Source organism: Pinus tabuliformis, chromosome 5_2, assembly GCF_031772625.1.
Source record: "Pinus tabuliformis cultivar Carrire ecotype Pingquan chromosome 5_2, CPIR1, whole genome shotgun sequence".
Taxonomy (NCBI): Eukaryota; Viridiplantae; Streptophyta; class Pinopsida; order Pinales; family Pinaceae; genus Pinus; species Pinus tabuliformis.
The window spans coordinates 920,211,394-920,233,280 of NC_142306.1; the positions used below are offsets into that span (position 1 = coordinate 920,211,394).

A 21,887-nucleotide genomic window follows, 5' to 3' on the forward strand; every position below is an offset into this window, starting at 1 on the left:
AAGGAATTGTTGGAAGCAGGTGTCATTCGTCCCAGCATTAGTCCTTATTCATCACCGGTGGTCATGGTGCTCAAGAAAGATGGGGAATGGCGGATGTGTCCAGACTTCAGGGCCCTCAATAAGTTGACAGTCAAAGATAAATTTCCGATCCCGGTTGTTGATGATTTGCTGGATGAACTCAATGGGGCTCAATTCTTCACTAAGTTGGATCTTCACTCAGGCTACCACCAAATTCGCATGAAGGAAGATGACATTCCAAATACTGCTTTCAGAACTCATGAAGGCCATTATGAGTTCCTGGTCATGCCATTCAGTCTTTGTAATGCCCCATCTACTTTTCAGAGCCTTATGAACCACCTTCTCAAACCATATCTCAGGAAATTTGTCCTTGTCTTCTTCGATGACATCCTCATCTATAGTTGCACTTGGGCCACACATCTTCAGCATGTAGATCTGCTCTTGCAACTGCTCCGCAAGCATAAATTATTTGTTAAGATGTCCAAAAGTTCTTTTGGCATGGAAGAAGTCGAGTATTTGGGCCACATTGTGGGGCGTGAAGGTGTCAAGGTGGACCCCAAAAAGATCCAGGCAATGTAGGATTGGCCTCAACCTAAGACCTTGAAGAGCCTAAGAAGATTTTTGGGTCTCACAGGCTATTATCGCAAATTTGTCCGCAATTATGGTCGCATTGCAAAGCCCCTCACTCAACTCCTCAAGAAAAAATCATTCTTCTGGAATGATGATGCACAACAGGCATTTACAGCTCTCAAAAATGCCATGTGTTCCACTCCAGTCTTAGCACTACCTGATTTCACCAAATCTTTTGTCATTGAATGTGATGCTTCGAATACGGGTATTGGGGCGATCTTAATGCAAGAAGGTCGATCCTTGGCCTTCACAAGCCAACAACTAAGTGGGAGGAATCTGGGACAATCTACCTATGAGAAGGAAATGATGGCCATCTTACATGCAGTAGATACCTGGTGACCTTACTTACTAGGGCGACGTTTCCAAATATGCACAGACCATCACAGTGTTAAATATTTTTTGGAGCAACGCCTATCCTCCCCACAACAAAATAAATGGCTCGCCAAAATGCTGGGATATGATTATGAGATCATTTACAAGAAAGGGCGTGAAAATAGTGTAGTAGATGCATTATCTCGCCAATTTGAGGAGGAAAGTACCCTGCTCGCAATTTCCCTTCCCATTCCAGAATGGATTGAAGAGGCTCGCAGGGAATGGTTTTCACATCCCTGGCTCTCCAAACTCATTACTTAATTGCAGGCAGATCCAAATTCCACCAAGGGCTACTCGTGGCAAGATGAGATTCTTTGTTATAAGGACAGAGTCGTAATATCACCAACATCCACCCTCAAAAGCCGCATTTTGGCAGAATTGCACTCATCCCCCATTGCAGGACATTCAGGCTTTCAGAAGACATATGCTCGCACTAGAAGATCATTTTTTTGGACAGGCATGAAAAAGGACATCCTTACTTTTGTAGCGGAATGTGATGTCTGTCAACGCCACAAAGGGGAGACAGTCAAAGCATCAGGCACACTACAACAGTTGCCCATCCCAACATCTATATGGATGGAGGTTTCTATGGATTTCATTACAGGTCTTCCAAAGTCAGGAAACAAGTCAGTCATCATGGTGGTTGTGGACCGACTTACTAAGTATGGTCATTTCTGCGCCCTACCCCACCCATTTACACCGACTTTGGTCGCTCAATCTTTTATGGATCAGATCTTCAAATTGCATGGCATGCCCACTTCTATTGTGTCTGATCGTGACCCGATCTTCACCAGTAATTTTTGGCAGGAACTCTTCAGGCTACAAGGCACCCAACTAAAACTCAGTACTTCTTATCATCCACAAACGGATGGTCAAACTGAAGCCGTCAACAAATGTCTGGAAACCTACCTTAGGTGTTTCACTTCAGAAAAGCAACATCTATGGGTACAGTGGTTGCCTCTCGCTAAATGGTGGTATAACACCAACTATCATGCCACCACCAAAGTGACTCCCTATGAAGCAGTTTATGGTCAACTCCCTCCTTCCCCTACTTCTTATATCAAGGGGTGCGCCAAAGTACAAGCAGTGGATCAACTCCTACAAAACCGCACAACCATGCTCGCCCATCTTAGAGAGAATCTTCATCAAGCTCAAAACCACATGAAGCAACAGGTAGATCAGCATCGCTCAGAGCGCCAATTTCAAGAAGGGGATCAGGTATTTTTGAGGCTGCAACCATATAAGCAAACTTCACTCAAAGACAAGGGTTGTCATAAACTATCTCCAAAATTCTACGGACCATATCAAGTACTTCAGCACATTGGAGAAGTGGCCTACAAGCTAGCTTTGCCACCCACTGCAAAAATCCATCCAGTTTTCCATGTCTCATGCCTCAAGAAAGTGATTGGGAACAATTGCAGAATTCAAACCAGTCTACCTGAATTGGATGAAGAAGGGTCAATCTAGCTCCAACCTGAACAGGTCCTAGACACACGAGAACGGCACCTGCGTGGCCGCATGATCAGGGAAGTCCTCGTCAAGTGGAAAGACACCTCTCCGAAAGATGCAACCTGGGAACCAGCCACTATTCTTCAACAGTTTCCACAGCTTCAGCCTTGAGGACAAGGCTATTCTTAAGGGGGAGGGCATGTTAGGGTCCCACCCTAACCCCCTTATTTATGTAGTAGGATCGAGTCATAGTTATAGTTAAGTAAGGAGTCAATAAAGCCCATATTAATAATTGTAAGTGGTTAACCCGCAATTAATGACGAGACCACAGTTAGTTGCAAATGGGCCATGGTATTAGATAGATGGTATTAATAAGAACCATGGTATTGCATGTATGAGTCATATATAAAGGATAGAGACTCCATGCGAAGAGCATCGTGTCTTATTTTGTAATCGAGCTCTGTTCTATTGGAGGTTGCCCCCTCGAAGAGGCAAGTGAACATTGCTTTCTGAATAATAAAATACTTGTTGTTGTTTCTCACTATTCTATGTTCTGGGTATATTTCTTCGCATATTCTGTATTCCGGTATCGTCTTGCAGGTTAAGAGCATAACAATTAAAGAGATGGGTGGAACCCTATTATAGATGACCAGAAACTAATATTGGATGAGTAAAATCATCACAAGTAGAAACCCACTAGGCACTGAGTTTACTATGGCTATTACTTAGCTTTGATATGATTCTACCACACCAATGAGGTGTCGAAATGCACCTGCTTTTATCATAAAAAGAATGTTTTCCTATATTTTTAAAACTGAAGAGAAAAAAAATTTAATGTGTTTTCCTTGCTGAAGTAATGACAAACAGGAGTGAAAATTACTATTTGATAATTTGGAATTTTTCACCCTCATGTTCAGTCAAGAAAATGATATTTTAATCAATATTCAGCCACTAATGAACCAAGTTCCAGATTTTAGGAGAAGGCAATATAAAAAAGAAATATACTATATATTCCAAACCAGAAAACAAATAAAAAATAAAGTCTCTCAATCAGGAACAGATATTATTGTTTACCTGAGGCTAGAATTTCTTTTTCTAGTTGAGCATGTAAATTTTTCCCCTGTAGTAAAATAACAGGAACGATAGATTAGTTTTCATGGAACTTCAAATTGCACATTGTATATTTAAGAATGCTTGGGCAGTTCTGTATAACATCGGACTTTCCAATTCCAAAAAAAATGAATAGAAATATAAATGCAAGAAAAAAATGGCAAAAGGCTTACGAATTGAATGAAATTTGAATAAAGTGAAATATCTCAATGGTTGGAAATGATAAAAGCATTCTACGCTGACCATCTCTAATGAATAAGAGCATTCATAAAGCACTTCTAAATTTTGTTTAAGAGCACAACATAAATCAAAGTTTCAAACTACATAAGCTAAAAGTGTATCCGACAAAACATAATGTGAGATATGCAGGCTAAAGGCTTAATTAGCGAGTTATAATTACTATACAAGACTTTTACATCCCAAACTAAGCAAATTGACTTTACCCCATATTTAAATGCTGATGACTGTTGAATCCAAAATGACATTGTAGAACCTAAGGACATGTCAACCTACACTAGAATGGTTTAACAAGTAGTAATAGAACTGAGCCTGAACCAGGGTCAAATGCCAATCTATAATGAGAACATTTACTGAAGGCTTTATTCTGAAGCTGTGTATTGAGCACTTTTATTCTAATATTTTTTTTTATAAGTAAAATTATCCTAAGACTAAAATCCTTTGACATTGAGGAGTTAAATAGCTAGGTGGAAGAAGATGACTGGGGGAGAACCCCACTTGTTTCCTTTTTTGGTTTTGTGGGTAGAATCAATCCAAGGTTTTCAACTACTTCAAGAGACAGCTTCATTAATTTTATGATTTCGCATTTTACAGCACACAAAGGACGGAAGTTGGAGACGTCACTTGTAAGAAAGGCCGCCCCTTTGGAAGTTTGAACATTTTCAAGAAAATTAAGCCACAGTGGGGGTTTTCGCAAGGACCAAACCCACTCTCTTGATTAAAGCCATCTGTTGACCAGTCCGTGTCAACGACCCCATAGCAGTACACCCCCTTTTTAGCAAAAGGGATATCGTCTGATCGATGTGCCTGTGCCATCCAATTATTATCATCAGCCTTATCATAATGTTATAATGTAAACCCATTCTACATGTATATGATGTAAATAATCTCAACAGAACCGTGTCATGTATATAACAACCTAGGTAAATCTACCTTTCTAGTGATGATTTTCATTCTAGGAGGTTTTTTGTCTCACTGATCCATTCTCGGATGCTCGTCAGAGATTTCCTCTCAAGTCTTACCCCAAAGTTGGAATGGATTTTGTCACTAGAATCTTAGGCGAGTCTTAGTTTTCTAGATCGAGTCTATGTAAAAATAATTTGGGAATAATCCTAGCTATTTGGTTAGACTATTTTATTACAGATTACTTGGTCTGCTAGATTATATTTGTGTCACGGAAATGGTAATCTGTGGGGGTCTATTACAAATGAGTTTTCCCCCTTATGATGTAAAAATATGAAAAACATGATGTAAAATGTCTTGAGGGTTGGAAAAATAATTTATCCCCTCATAGGGTAATTAATTAAATTTTCTGGCCAAAAATTAATTAAAATCCTAAGTCAAAAATTTAATTAATTCTGGGTCCTAGGTAAATTTAAATTCTCTAAAAGAAAAATTCGTCAGTCCTAAAAAATTAAATTTTAAAAAGTCCTAGAACTAAGGTAAATTAATTATTTTGCTAAATTTTAAACCCTTGACCTTTGGGGGTTAAGTCAAAGTCAATTTTTTTGGGAAACTAACTCAAAAATTTTATTTTTGAGTTAATTAAAATGCATTTAATTAAAAATTTCGAATTTCCCCAAATATTTAAATATTTCAACAGATGAAATTAAAAGAAATGTTAACTTTCATCAACGGTCGAGATTGTTTTGACGAGGATCGCTCGAACTAATCGTTGGAAGATTTATCTTTAAATAGGAAGTCATTTGTCAACTGATTCATCTGATCTTTGAATTGTGTACTAAGCTCTCAAGCTCTCTTGTATACTTTTTTGTAATTAATGCAAAAGTCTTTGGGGTTTGAACGTGCTGTGGTTTTCCTCTTCATGAATATATGTTAACATTGTTTTAATTTTTGCTTAATGTTATGTGAAAACTATCAATCAATAGCTCTCTTAGAATAATCTAAATACACGTATCTTATTCAGTTTGTTAGATCTAGAGTAACATTTTTAATTTTGATTGAATTAGTAGGTATCTCTATTTCTTCAGAATTTTATTGTTATTCTATTTCTCTACTTGATTTGATAGTTGATCTAGTGTTTGCAGAGGATCTTTCAAGTTCTCATTGAGCATTTGGGGATAATCATCGGTTGGACTAGCCAACTCTCAACACATATTTTCTGAAGAGTCTAGTTCATATAAGCTCCAGGATTTATCTAACGATCATTTTTCCTGCAGGATGTTTTTGGGCTAGTACCTCTCTAGAATTTCAAAATCTTTTAAATATTTTGTGGAAAAAATGACAAATCTGGCTATTGAGAGCCTTAGATTATCAGATCTAGGAGCGGAGTTGGACTCGTACTCTTCAAATTTGATAGATCTGTAAATTATTTGTATAGATCTGTAAATTATTTGTATAGATTTGTAATTTATTTGCGTAGATCTGAGATTTGTGTACCATAATTTTGAATTCTAACATTTGGGTTTTTGGTATTTTCTCTATTTTTTTATATATTGGATCTTGGGCATTTCAATTTTTGCCTGTGCAGGTATAAATTTGAAAATCAGCCAAGAAAATCTTCAGATTTGAGCTAGATCCAGACCCTAGAGGGCGAGATCTAGGCTCAAAGATTGTTTGCAGGAATAGATCTAAGAAATCAGTCAAGGAAATCTTCAGATCTGAGCTCAAAGATTGTTTGCAGGAATAGATCTGAGAAATCAGCTAAGGAAATCTTCAGATCTGAGATTTTTTCAAGGAGATCTGGGGGATTTAAACATATCTAGACCCTGGAGGGCAAGATCTTGTCCCTAATATTTTTGCAAGGCCATCCATTAAATTTTTTGCAATAAATTTGAAATTCTGGAACAAAATAATTTTTCAAAACAAGGGTTTCAAGTTTTCGGGCTCCTAAGCCCAGATCTGCCTTCTCCTAGCCCAACGCTAGCCCTATTGGGCCTAGTGCTAGCCCTCATTGGCCTTAGACTCCCCTTCCTCCATTTTTTATCTGAATATTTAAAATTTTGAAGCTGATCATTGGTAGTTTTTTGCAGAAAAATTGGCAAAATTTGTGTTTCAGGTATTGAAATTTTTTTGGCAACTTGGGCAAGTGATCTTCAAGGCCTAGGCCCTAAGGGTTTGATCTCTAAAGTTACCAGTGTTGAAAAAGTCGGGAAAAAATCGGGATTAAATCCCCAAAATGCGATTTTTTTGGTTGGTCGATTTTTTGCCGATTTTTTCCTAGTTGAAAAAGTTGGGATTAAATCGGGACTTCTTTCAAAAAATCGTGAATGAGGTAGTTTCTTTAACGATTTTTTTTTTTTTTGAAAAATCGGGATTTTATTGAAAAAGGTCGAGATTTTTAAAAAATGAATATTTTTGTATTTTTTTAATTTTACCGACTTTTTGCCAACTTTTCCAAAAAACTCCCAACTTTAACGACTTTTTCAACTTCTGGACCCTTGTTGATTTAATCCCGACTTCGACTTTTTCCACATTGCTCTAAACCCTATTTTTCCTTATTGTTGGCTGCAGCAGTCATATAGCTTTCTAGCAGTGGAGAAAAACACATCTAAGTGGTTTGAAATTAACTAAAAAAATTGTTAAATACATTAATAAGTCATTTATGTTTAATGTGTATCAAAAATTTGGCCTAGATCTACATTTTGGGCGACTGTTATCTCTGAATAATTCTGTTTCTGAAGTCTGAAATATAACAATGGCATATTTTCATGTGGGTTAGCCTAAAATCAGTGCCTAAATTGTCTAATACATTAAGGAATTAATTTTTTGAGTCGGGCATTTATCATTAGGCCTATTTCATGTTTTAATTGTTGGTTGTAATAAGTATATCGGATCTCATATAATTCTGGAAATCACATCATAATAGGCTGAAAATTTTTTATAATTCTTGTGGGCAAGTTTGGAAAATTTTCGGTAAATTTTTGCCATAAAAATAGCATTAATAGCTTACTGTTTTCATTGTCATATTACTGCTATCATAAAGTTTTTCTTACTGCTGTCATAAAAACCAATTATGAAAATTAAGTACTCTATCATGGAATTGTGATAAATTGCATATCTTTTGTTTCATAGACCGAGTATTTTTTGAGCATCTGATATTAATTTGTGAAGACGCTTTTGTTCTCTTTGAACTGGATATTGGTGGTCGCTGGCTACATTGTTTTCTATTTCGGCAGTTTTCTATTTTTGCAGTTTTTTGGGTCCTAAACTATTGCAGCCATTCTGAAGCCCAAAACTATGATTTTTGGGGAAATGAGCAAACATGTAGGCTACAGCGAACATTTGCAATTGAAAGTTGTTGTCTTGGAATAGACCTTTCTAACAGCTATCGTGGGCGCCAAACAAAGATCAAATGGCAAACTTACAACCCTAGGAAGTTGACGTTCCAACTAACCCCAGCGACACCCACAAGCTTTTAGCGCTTCATCTCCTAGGGTTAGGTTTTTGGAAATTTAGGATTTAACACTATTTCTTAATGATAAAAAGGCTTGAGAGCCTCATTGTAACCAAGTTCAAAAGGCATGTAACCATCACATCTTTTCTCAGAGATAAGATACCATCGCCCGAGCTAGTTTGTTTCCCTCCTTCATGTAAACAGTTTTCAGCAGTTGCTATTTATTAATTGAAGTTTTGTTTTGTTGCATCTCTGTGTTTTGGTTTAAATTTGTTTTTCATTTTGTTCCTTGTAAAGTCTAAATCAGTGGTATCATAGCGGTTTGCTCTTTCTTTGTTTTTCTGTGCATGTCCCCAAGGAGGTCGGGGTATAAAGAGTTGGAACTTGCACTAGTTGAACCCTTGCAATGTCGGCTTCGCCGACCCCGATAGTCTCCCATGGCAAAAGAAAAGAAAGGCAAGGGAGCAGGAGATCCTTTCAAATTGTTGCTCAAAGAAGTCCTCAAGCAACAAAGGAACAAGACAATGGATAATTTTTCCCAAATCCTTCGGTGGGTATCAACAGGCGAAGCGTCTTCATCCAACAGTCACTTCAAAGGGGTCGCCCCCTTTAAGTTACAAGTTAACATTGACATTCCTATATTTGAAGGTCAGATAGACGTAGATGCTCTAGATAAATGGTTAAATCTACTAGAAGGATACTTATCGGTCCATAATTTTTCCGATAGGGAAAAGATTACTTTTGCACTCCCCAAAGCCCCCCGCCCCTGACCCCCACCCCCATGTCAAGGACTAGAGGGAAATTTACTATGAGCAGAGGGACCACGAGGAACCCTCACTACTTTCAACCGCACCCTCTTGGAAGTCTTTCTGAGATGACATCAAGGAACAACATTACCCTGTCGAGTGCTATGAAGATAAGTACATAAAATGGACCACACTACAGCAGGAAAGGGACCAAGATGTGTCAAATTTCAACAATATTTTTCATACCCTATGCACGAAGTTGGGTATCAAGTATTTTAAGCAGTATCTAGTACTCAAGTACCATGGATATTACCACAAATACATCCAGGTATAAATGGAGTTCCAGGACATCTCCTCGCTTGGCGGAGCATACCAATATTTTGTCAAGATCGCTCAGAAATTTATACAGAAGAAGCAAGACTTTAGATCTGCAAATCCAAAGCGAGTAGAAGGCACCTCCAAACTGCAAAACAAAGGATAGAGCCAAGATAGAGTGACCCTAGACAACCCCATTGAAACCACAAGCAAAGAATAACACCACAAAGATGAAGAAGGACACAGGAAAGTGGTGTGAGTGCCACAAGAGCCCCACCCACAACACAGATGAGGTGTCAAGGTCGCGCAGAAATTTAAGCAGAACTAGCAAGACTTTGGATTTGTTAAACACACATGGGAAACATAGAATAGGAAAGATAAATCATATGAGTACAATTTTTATTAACAATTGATTTACATTTATAGTACAATATCTGACCGTTGGGTTCCACATCCCAAGGTCTCTTGGACTCCTTTTGTCCATTCAGCTTCCACACTAACCCATTAGGATTAGGTGTCCAACATTTGGTATCAGAGCCAAAGGTCTCGAGTTCGAATCACACCCGGCTCGCGCTTGGGGGGAGATTGTTGGGCATTGGATAATCCAGCACTCCCCGTGTGTTTCGTGACATGGACTAACCGCCTCTTGAGGATCCGTTAACTCTGGCGATGCGTCCGTTTACTAACACCTGCAGGTTTTGGTGTAACGGCAATCGTGATCCAAGAAGAGAGTTGTAATACAAAATGTGCAAAAAATGCATGGCAGCACTAGGCTGAATGTGCTCTATGAAATGTTGGTATAAAGGGCAGTGGTTTAAGGATGACCACCAACACTGGAACGCTTAGTGCAGTTCCTGGAACTCTTCCAAAACTGGCAAGAAACTAAAGTTTTCTGCTAGAGGAAGTGATCCTATTGTTTTAAAGAGGGAAACCTTCAACCATAAAAGGGAGGTCTCACCCCGCATAAAAGGTAAAACTTCAACCTGAAAAGGGAAGTCTCAACCTGTGATGGTTTAAGGATAACCAACAACTCTGGAATGCTTAATGCAATTCCTGGAACTCTTCCAAAACTGGCAAGAAGTTGGGGTCTTCTGCTAGAGGAAGTGTTCTCAATTGTGTTCCTGGAACTCTTCCAAAACTGGCAAGAAGCTGAAGTCTTCTGCTAGAGGAAGTGTCCCAGATTGCCAACTGAAGGCATGCTCAAGGGCATCTTTGTCGCTGGCTACAACTCTGAAACTGGTGTGGCAGGTTGTGGCTCAGGCTCGCTTGATGTGGCTTTGAAGCTTGTAGATGACCATCATTTCCCCCCCTGTCAGATACAAGGTGAGATGATGGAGAAAACTCAACTGCAAGACTGTTCAATATTCTGGAACAAGTTCTGACATGTGTTTGGAATATCTTCTTGGCTGTTGATGCCCATTGCCAAGAAGCGATCCATCCAAGATGAATCTTTGTTCTTGCAGGACGTTTGTTTTTGAAGCATCTGTGTGAAGAATGACTGGTTTTATGGCAGTGCTTACATGGATGAAGATCAAAACAGTGATCTTTCAAATGGCCAACTCGGTCACAGTGTTGGCATTTCACGATCTGTTGTTGTTGTTGTTGTTGCGGTGGAAGAGGAGTAGAATCTAGAACAGCTGAAACTGAACTGTCATAAGGAGCAGGTGAACTGTCACGAGGAGCAAGTGAACTGTCATGAATGAATCCAGCACTCTGAAATTGAATGGGCTTTGAGTAGTCTGGAATATGAAAGGACAAGTCCTTGTCATATCCAAGACCAGTTCTGTGCTTGTTGTGGACAAGCTGTTCCCAAGGTCTGATGATGGGCTTGGGAAGTGCAGACTGAGTTTCTGCATCTGCATATATGACTGCTGCTTTATTGGAATGAACTGTACCATTATTAACATGCTACTGATGAGTGGTTGTCTCAATGTTCTGAACAAAAACAGGTTCAGAATGGTGTCTATTTTGATGTAGCTCTTCTTGCTGTAGTTGTGATTCAAGCTGCAAAAAATCGATCTTTTCCTGTGCATTTTGTAAACATGTCTGAATTTCTGAGAGAGATCCTTTGCTGATTTGTAATGTGTCATCAACAGTAGAAAATATCAGAGTTTTAAGGAACTGTAATACTTCACTGGTTCTGGCCATTTTTCCTTCAATGTCTGATTTACACCTTAAAAAACTGATCACAACTACTACTCAATGCAGAAAAGTAATATCTACTCACAGTACACAGAAATATCCTCTATAAATGTCAGCAAATGATCAGTGTGCAATATAAAGGATTACAATCAGTTCACCAAAATCTTTATGCAGCAGTGGAATCAAGGAACCAATGCACTATAATGAGTTTTAAATACAATGCCACAATTGGGGCAGCAGCAACTGCAAACTTGTTTGGATCCTTCAAATACTCCTTCACTCTTCAACGTATATCAACACTTTAGTATCAGCTAATGAGAAGAATATACAGCCACACAAATAGTCTCTAAATGGCATCCAAATTGTGACAAACTCATTCTGGTATGGTAGAAATTGACCCAGAATACCAACAGCCAGCAGCAATATATTAAGTAACTAGATAACTGTGTTTTGAGCTCCTCCAAGTACAAATACTTTATAATTCGGCTCAGATCAGGAAGATGAACTCAGCGAGGCGAGCTGTAGTTTTGAATCGGAAACGGGAGTTCAGAGAAGCCTTTAGAGATGGAGATTCAGTTACCATTGCATTGTCATTTGGTTTCTTGTGTGTAAATTATGTAGAGGAAGAAGCCAGATAATCAATTCGGTGCAGAGGTTATATAAGAATACTGATATATATAGCAGTGGCACCCATAAATAAAAAAATTTTCTTTTTAATCTGAATACACAGTCAACAAAGGTCGTTTGCTTCCTAATAGTGGCCAAATAAACAAGGTGAATAAAATATTGGAACCTGGTTGCTTAGCTTAATTTGCAGCCCCTATATCTCTTCAAACTCGGCTTCTTTACACTAGCAATCTGCCCAGAGTTTATCTTTGATGTAACACACAGCCCCACTCTATCTTCTGTACAGAACGTTCCGCAAATTGTAGATTTGGACCTCTTTTGTAATGCTTGAGAGCAAGCAACACTTAATTTCAATATCAAAGAAAAATTGATGCTAACAATCACTCAAACTTAAAGCACCAAAAATTTACAATCCAAACTCAATCGGTTCAGTCTTATTTAGGCATGGTTACCATTTCCATTCGCATTTGAGCAGTTAGGAGGTGGATTCCTTTTCGTAACACCATTAACAGGACCATTCACAATGCCATTTCCAACACCATTTGATACAAGCCCATTATCAGCACCATTTACACCGCCATTTTCAAACACATTCCCTCCAGGTGATACAGGAGTTCTGCTACAATCATCCACATGAGGACTTCGACTCGAAATTGAAATTGCAACAAACCAAAATAGAATATAACAGGGAACCAGACAAATATTCAAGACTTTCAGATGCCTGAAAACCTAGAGCAAATGCAGAAATTTCTTATAAGATATAACAGAAACTCCGCCGATATCAATCTTTCACACAAATCTAATGTTTATTCAGCCAAGCTATAAAGCGTAACAGCCTTATATATCTGATTGTAGGACTCCGCGATCGTTCCTCCAAGTTACAAAAACAAAATATTGAAACTGTAGTCAGTTGAAACTAAATCTGAACATGCAGATTGCAGGGGGCTCTTCCTCAGCCATGGAAGAAGATAGCCCAAGCTTGATAGACCGCCTGGACTTGGGCGCGGCAGGCCAAATATTCAATTACCTGGATGATCCCATGGATCTTGCTCGCCTGGCTGCAGTTTCCCGTTCCTGTCACCGAATTGTGGTTGAAAGTAGATGCTTTAAAGACCTCTGCATCAGGATCTGTCCAGAAGTATCCAGGTTTAATTCTGTGATGGAAGAAGACAAAATGAGCAGTTCTGGAGGACCAAGCTCAAGTAAAGATTTAGCATGGACAAATTTGAATATGGAACATAGAGTCTATGGAAAACTGGCCCATGAACTTATTGGATCGCCTGTGGGGAAAAGTTGCATACGGGAGCCTATTTATTTTGGCTGTCGAATTATAAGGATTGATGTAGTCAAAACGCCAAGTCTGATAAGCATATCAGTTGGTATACGAGCAGCGCGATGATGATTATGAAGGAAAGTAGCCATAATAACACCTCTCGGGCCATGAAACTATAAGAAACTATCCTTTAAACTCCAATTCCACTTAGTGCAGGGGTTTCACATTTACAAAACATAGTCTCCTCCTGCCAATTCAATTAAACCTTCACTGTATTAGTGAATCACGCAAGCTCGGCTCTTCGTTCACCAATGGCACAACGCAGCATGGCGGAACAGGTTTGAAACCCTCAACAAGTGAAAAAGATTACGAAGCTCATCCGACTTGTACCACAGTTTAATGCTCGCCCTCAAATTCTACGCATTCATGTCGAGAAGTTACGCAGAGAGGAACTACGCTGAGAAGAATTGCGCTAACTTCAAAAATGGAGTCGAGGAATGCCAAGAGTCACTTGAAGTGGAGAAGGTATGGTAGTATTTGAGAACCGGGTATGGAGGCCGAATGCGAGGACTATGTATGGCAGTGGTAACATAGTAAATGGAGGTCTAGCACTGTATAATGGGAGTAACTGTTCGTCGGAACCATGATGAGTGGTATGGTGGTTTGAAGCCACAATGCCAAAACAATGGCGGTTTGATGCTAAAACATGAGATTTGCCAAACACAGTCAAGCCAACAATGTGTAACCCACACTCGTAGGAGGAGCGATATTACCTTATTTTGAGAATTCGACAATCAATCCTGAGCACACCAACATTCAATACTCCACAACTTTCAACCTAGTCCACGCTCACCTTGGTCTCCACGCTCACGGCAGCAGCGTCGGATAGAGAATAATGGCAGAGGAAATGGCATTCGATGCACAGGACGAGGAGCGTTATGTGTAGTGTTAACTAGGCAGGGTATTTTTCTATTTCAAGACGTGTCAGAGAATAATCACAGTGTTGTTATACCAGCGCTCCTACCACAGCGTTGTTTACTTAAAAACGCATATGACAAAGGGCGCAGTCAATAAAATTGACAGACAGGCATCTCAGAACCGCTTGGACAGCGCTGGCAATGTCAGGAGCAGCTAACATCTAGCTGAAGAAATATTCGTAAGAAAATATTCCTGAGATGCAGAATTGATGGCAGAAATGACTGCACAGAAAGGCCATAAGACAAATGGCTCACATTAATTATGCAGGGCAGGAATACGCCCGCTCTGATACCATGTTAAACACACATGGGAAACATAGAATAGGAAAGATAAATCATGTGAGTACAATTTTTATCAACAATTGATTTACATTTATAGTACAATATCTGACCGTTGGGTTCCACATCCCAAGGTCTCTTGGACTCCTTTTGTCCATTCAGCTTCCACACTAACCCATTAGGATTAGGTGTCCAACAGGATTTGCAAATCCAAAGCAGGGAAAAGGCACCTCCAAACTACAAAACAAAGGACAAAGCCAAGGTGGAGTGACCTTAGACAACCCCATCCAAGCCACAAGCAAAGAATAACACCACAAAGACAAAAGAGGACACAAGAAAGTGGTGTGAGTTCCACAAGAGCCCCACACACAACACAAATGAGTGTCGCGCCAAATAGCCATTGGTGGCCTAGCTAAAAGCTGGAGAGTCAAATGAATGTTTCGACTCTGAGCCAGAACCCAACAAGGGGAAGTAGATTATTCATGCAAAACCCAGTGCCAGTGTTGCCACCACCAAGGTCCTGAAGATTGAGCCCGAAGATCTAGAGGAGGGGGAACATCTCTTCCACTCATAGATGTGGGTGAAGGGTTCCCCACTACAATTAATTATCGACAATGGGAGCCAAAAGAACCTCATATTAACAGAGGTCGTTAAGCGGTTTGGCCTACCAACCACAGCACACCCGCAGCCATACACCATCAGGTGGCTCCACCAAGAATGAGATCTTTGCATCAGCCAGAAGTGTCGCCTTCCCTACAACATCAAGCCCTTCACGGACAAAGTATTGTGTTATGTTGCTTCTCTTGAAGTTTGTGATGTTTGTGTATGAGTCTTGACCTTGCACTGTTATTATTACTTTGAGCAGAAAAGCATACATGATACCAGAGGTAGCCTTGCCTGTTGTCATTTCTTTCATCTCTACTAAACAATGCAATAAGATCATCTCCAATATCAAGAAATTTGTTTTCCTTTTTATTTGCTCTCAAAGTAAGGGGAAGATCGTGGCCACATCCATGGCCCCCCAAAAGGGTTCCTTTGCGCAACGAAAGCAAGTTCATTAGGTCATAGAAGAATACAGGGACATGTTCTCCTCACCCACAGGGTTACCTTTTGCACTGTCAGGTCAAGCATTCGATCAATCTGACTCTCAGAACACCTCTACCCAATGGGACAATATATCGTCGCTCTCTTCTGGAAAACAAAGAAATCAAGCGGCAAATCTAGGATTTTCTACAAAAAGGGCACATTCGACCAAGTTCCTCACCATCTGGGAGCCTAATTGTACTCGTACAGAAGAAGCATGGGACCTAGAGACTCCACATTGATTATCGAGCACTGAATAAAATCAATATCATGAACAGGTATCCAATCCCACAAATTGATGACCTTCTTGACCAATGCAAGGGGGCCAAGTACTTCAGCAAGATTGATTTGAAGTTTGGATATCACCAAGTTCCAATAGAACCCACACATGTATGGAAGACTACATTCAAATCCAAGGAAGACCTTTTTGAGTGGTTGGTCAGGCCCTTTGTGTTGACTAATGCCCCTGCAACTTTTATGAGGCTCATGGATGACATCTTGAGGCCTTTAACCAACTCGCTTGTGGTTGTATATCTATGCAACATCCTTATCTTCAACAAGAGTTGGGAAGACCACTTGCAACATATTCACCAAGTCCTTCAAACCCTGTGTCGGCATGAACTATGTGCCAGCTTGGAGAAATGCTCCTTTGGCATGAACCAAGTCCAATATCCGGGCAACATCATTGATGAGCAAGGCGTGCATGTGGATGCGGCTAAGATCCAAGTCATTTGGGATTGGCTAGCCCCAACAACTCTAACAAAGCTTCGCAGCTTTTTGGGCCCTGCCAATTTCTATCAAAAATTCGTCTTAGAATTCTCTCATATCACATGGCCTTTGAATCAAGTTACCAAGGGCAGAGCGAAAGCAAAGTTTTTCTGGTCTGAGTCCCAACATATGGCATTTGTTGAGCTGAAACACTGCCTTTGCTCTTCACCAGTACTCACATTGCCAAACTTGTGAAAACCATTTGAAATTGAGATAGACGCCACCAACTATGCTATTGGTGCAGTTCTCATTCAGCGAGGGCATCTGATGGCCTATCACAATGAGACACTCTGATACAATTTGGAAATATCCCACTTACGATAAGGAGATGTATTCCATTGTATAGGCTTGCCAGCAATGGAAACATTACATTATGGGGAAGGAGACGATCATCCACACAGATCACTAACCTCTTCAGTTTATACAGACACAAGGTAAGTTGCAGAATGATCACCATTAGAAATGGTCCACATATCTGCAACAATTTCATTTGAACATTAAATACAAGAAGGGCAGCACCAATAACGTTGCAAATTGCTTCAGTCGACCCCCATTTGTGGTACTGAGTCCTGACCACTATTCTCAACTCTTGTGGGCACAAGAATTCTGGATGGTCGCAGTTGTACAAAAATGATCTAGAATTCACCACCACATACCAGATGTTGATGGATGGCAATCAAGTAACAAACTTCCACCTCCAGGACACATTGTTATGCTACCTGGAGCACCTTTGTGTTCCTTCAAGCGAGCTTGCCAACTGATTTGGGAGGCACACTACAATTGAGTCACAGGACATTTTGGTGTGGACAAAATAGTGGCAATACTGCAGAAGAATTTTTATTGGCCAAAACGATGACAACGTGTTGGAAAATATATCAAATCTTACACTACCTATGTCATCACCAAGCCAACCATTAAGAAGTAACGCCTATACGCTCCTCTGCCTACTCCTAGCCAACATTAGGAGTCCATTTCCATGGATTATATGTTTGGCTTTCTTTCTACCAAGCATGGTAACGACTGTGTATTTGTGGTCGTTGATAGATTTTCTAAGATGGCTATATTAGTTGCTTGCAAGAAGAATATCACAGCAGCAGACACAGCCAAACTCTTCTTTGAACGAGTGTGGGTGCATTTTGGGATCCCACATACCATTATAGAAAATGGGGACAACCGGAACCTAAGCGAATTCTAGTCGAGTCTCTGGTCGTTGTTGGACACCAAGCTCCCCAAGTTGAGGGCATTCCACCCCCAGACTGGTGGCCAAACAGAGGTAGTCAACAAGATGATAGTGCACATACTACACATGTACAACTCCAAGCATCCACAGACTTGGAATGAGAGTCTTCTCTATGTGCAACATAGCTTATAATAGAGTTCTCCATAGCTCAACTGGCCACAGCCCCTTTCAAGTGGGCCTAGCACTGTTGAATTTCCACGACCTTGGGTCTAGGTTAGAGTCTTAAAATCATTGACTTCACCAAACCAAGAATCTCAACCATAAACTACTTTGCACAGCAGAAATATAAAGCAATAGATCGGAGGTTCCAGCAATCCCGCATATCCGTGACCGCAATTGTCAGAGATCCACAGTACAGTATATATCGGCGATCGAAGTTCCATGGCAATCGCAGATCGGCGATCACACTCAAAGCAGCATGACATATTGACGCATCACATGTCAGATGTCCGATATATCGGAGGTCCTGTATCGGCGGGCTCACACATCAACGACTGGAGGTCCATGGCACATAGCATATCGACGATCTGTGGTCAGAGGTGAATCGGTGATCGCAACAGCACAAGACATGTCACAAATCACAATCAACAATAAAACAAATGACACCCTTCCAAAGTTCCAATTGCGATTAAAAGCGTCGACATTTGAGCCGACAGTGTAAATCACTGGGAAAGGCCAAAAACGATTTACAAAGGATTTCAGCAAAAAACCAAGGGCAGGCGGGCCTTTTCTCTCTCCTCTAGAGGGCCACGTGGCAGAATACTATTGATCCTGATAAAGCCACATGGCGTCTGACGTCATCATGACGTGGCAGTATAGAGGACAGGTGGCAAGCAGATCTGGCATTTTTAGGGGTCCTATGGGAGCATATCCGGGTGATATGTGTCACCACTCAGGAAGTGCCACTTGGCATTGATGAAGTCACATCGACAATCGCAAATCGAAGGTTGAGGCTTATCGCCACTTTGTAACGCAGTGCACACATGGGAAAGTGCGATAAAGGGGCTCCGATAAGAGGGCTGGACTGCGGTCACATAAAGAGCCGAGGAACCAAGGGCGAAGACTGAACACAGAGGGCTACTCGGCGATCGGCGATCAACGATATTGAAATATCGCAACTCCAAGTTAAATCCTCAATTAGAAATCACCGATAAGGGAGCTCCGATATAAGGGTTGGCCCACGATCAATGGGAACTCAAAGAACCAAGGGCGCAGGAAGAGGCAAAGCACGAAGAGCTATCGGCAATCGGTCGATTTGAATGTCGTACCCCTATGAAGTTTGTGATATGGGACTTCTCTGATATTGCATTGTGGCGACACTAATGGGCACATCAGGCTCTGATAGTGTAATACAGGGAAGTCTAAAGAGATGGATGAGTCAGCAGTCGTGATTTCGCGACACCACCAAGGCCACCACAGTTAATTAGCGACTAGCTCCAGAGGTAGGAATTCAAGTGGTTAAGGTGAAAGCGACTGAAACCGAGCGAGCAGACAGAAAGGCACATTGAGGCAAAGACGTGGCCTGAGCAGAGGCCATAACAGGAATGGCGTGGAGATATTTTCCTCCCATCATCATTCGAATTTTTCCTTTTTATTTTATTCTGCAATTGTTGTATTTCAAGAAAGGAATCAAATCCTGATTGTAATCATTTGGGCAGCAGAGCTCTCATATGCTGAGATAGCTAGTCGATCAGACAGTTGGAGCTCTAGCTGAGATATTTTTGTAACTATTTTTCAAGCTCTCCCTCTCCTTATAAAAAGAGGGAAGAAACACTTAAAGCAGGTTCCGGAATTCTGCACCCGCAGTGGTCCAAATTCTGTGATTCCACTTTGGTTCTAATTGCCTATCCATGAGGGACTTGAGCTATAAATTGTTGAATGTAAATGGGCTGGTGGATGGGACTCATTTTGAAGATTAATGAAACTCTTTGGTGATTCCAATCATGGCAATACGCAGTATGATTTCCCCTCTATAAATCTCATTTCATTTATGTTTTTCTTCTACTGAAATTGTGTAATGAAGTTGTTGGTCTCATTCTCTCATGGTTATATGTATGCTTCTAAGTAGTAACAATACATGTGGTAATTACAAATTTACTTGTGTTATTCAATAGCCTACATTACCTGTATAGAGGACACGTGGCAAGCAGATCTGGCATTTTCAAGGGTCCTATGGGAGCATATCCGAGTGATATGTGTCACCACTCAAGAAGTGCCACTTGGCATTGATGAAGTCACATCGGCAATCACAAATCGGAGGTTGAGGCTTATCGCCACTTTGTAACCGCAGTGCACACATGGGAAAGTGTGATAAAGGGGCTCCGATAAGAGGGTTGGACTGTGGTCACATAAAGAGCCGAGGAACCAAGGGCTAAGACTGAACACAGAGGGCTACTCGGCGATCGGTGATCAACGAAATTGAAATATCGCAACTCCAATTTAAATCCTCGATTAGAAATCACCGATAAGGGAGCTCCGATATAAGGGTTGGCCCACGATCAATGGGAACTCAAAGAACCAAGGGCGCAGGAAGAGGCAAAGCACGGAGAGCTATCGGCAATCGGTCGATTTGAATGTCATACCCCTATGAAGTTTGTGATATGGGACTTCTCTGATATTGCATTGTGGCGACACTAATGGGCACATCAGGCTCTGATAGTGTAATACAGGGAAGTCTAAAGAGATGGATGAGTCAACAGTCGTGATTTCGCGACACCAACAAGGCCATCACAGTTAATTAGCGACTAGCTCCAGAGGTAGGAATTCAAGTAGTTAAGGTGAAAGCAACTAAAACCGAGCGAGCAGACAGAAAGGCACATTGAGGCAGAGACGTGGCCTGAGCAGAGGCCATAACAGGAATGGCGTGGAGATATTTTCCTCCCATCATCATTCAATTTTTTCCTTTTTCTTTTATTCTGCAATTTTTGTATTTCAAGAAAGGAATCAAATCCTGATTGTAATCATTTGGGCAGCAGAGCTCTCATATGCTGAGACAGCTAGTCAATCAGACAGTTGGAGCTCTAGCTGAGATATTTTTGTAACTATTTTTCAAGCTCTCCCTCTCCTTATAAAAAGAGGGAAGAAACACTTAAAGCAGGTTCCGGAATTTTGCACCCGCAGTGGTCCAAATTCTGTGATTCCACTTTGGTTCTAATTGCCTATCCATGAGGGACTTGAGCTATAAATTGTTGAATGTAAATGGACTGGTGGATGGGACTCAATTTGAAGATTAATGAAACTCTTTGGTGATTCCAATCATGGCAATACGCAGTATGTTTTCCCCTCTGTAAATCTCATTTCATTTATGTTTTTCTTCTACCGAAATTGTGTAATGAAGTTGTTGATCTCATTTTCTCATGGTGATATGTATGCTTCTAAGTAGTAACAATACATGTGGTAATTACAGATTTACTTGTGTTATTCAATAGCCTACATTACCTGTAGTAATTACAGATTTACTTGTGCTATTCGATTAACCTGTAGTACTTGTATGAGCATAGATTTACTTATCGTGTTTGGTGATAAATGTACCCATGAGGTATATGGCGTGAAACCTTAATTTGTGCTCCGCAATTCCTGTCATTCAATCTCTTTTGCCTTCCATCCTTCTGTCGGAATATTGTTGCTTAGGATTATGTTTTGTTTACAACCCTATGCATCTATTTCCTTCCTTTCTCTCCTCCGCTTCACCTTTCTTTCGGAATATTGTTGCTTAATATTATGTCTTGTTTACAGCCCTATGCAACTATTTCCTTCCTTTCTCTCCTCCGCTTCACCTTTACTACAACGCCAATTTTAAGTTGCTTATTGTTGTGTGTCGGCCACCAGAACCAAACATTTCCCTTTGAGATTGTTCTGTTTTACCCCCTGAGAATTTGGATCCATGTATTGGCTTGAGTTTACCTTAATGAAGACCTATTGAACCAAGCCCCCCTTTTTATCTTTTCAAACTACATGACAATTGGAGTGCAGTAGAAAGCCCCATTGATAATCTTCCAAAACACTTCTCTCTTTAAGATGTCTTAGGCACTAGCCTACAATCAACCCAAAGGTTGTCTCTAGGAAGCTTTCTATATCTCTTGTAGCACTGTTGCTACAGGTGCTAGAAAAAGCAACAACACATACAATCATAACAGATGGGCGAGGGCACATAATGGTCGGCTCAGGTGGCATAGATGGTGGCACATCAAACTATCTGGTGGTTACAAGGGGTTGTTGGCTACCAACTGAAGACAATCTAGGAGAAAATTTCTCCTATGGGTGT

General features: G+C 40.5%; 1 protein-coding gene across 7 annotated transcripts in view; it reads right to left on the minus strand.

Annotated features, from left to right (window-relative positions):
• The window catches only part of LOC149162279 (uncharacterized), a 342,764-nt gene that overhangs the window by 181,009 nt on the left and 139,868 nt on the right, over positions 1-21,887 (minus strand). For all 7 annotated transcript variants that reach the window (XM_089437188.1, XM_089437190.1, XM_089437185.1 and 4 more), the window contains exon 18: positions 3,544-3,589. In XM_089437188.1, the coding sequence (XP_089293314.1) occupies positions 3,544-3,589 (46 nt within the window). The remainder of the gene's footprint in view (positions 1-3,543; positions 3,590-21,887) is intronic.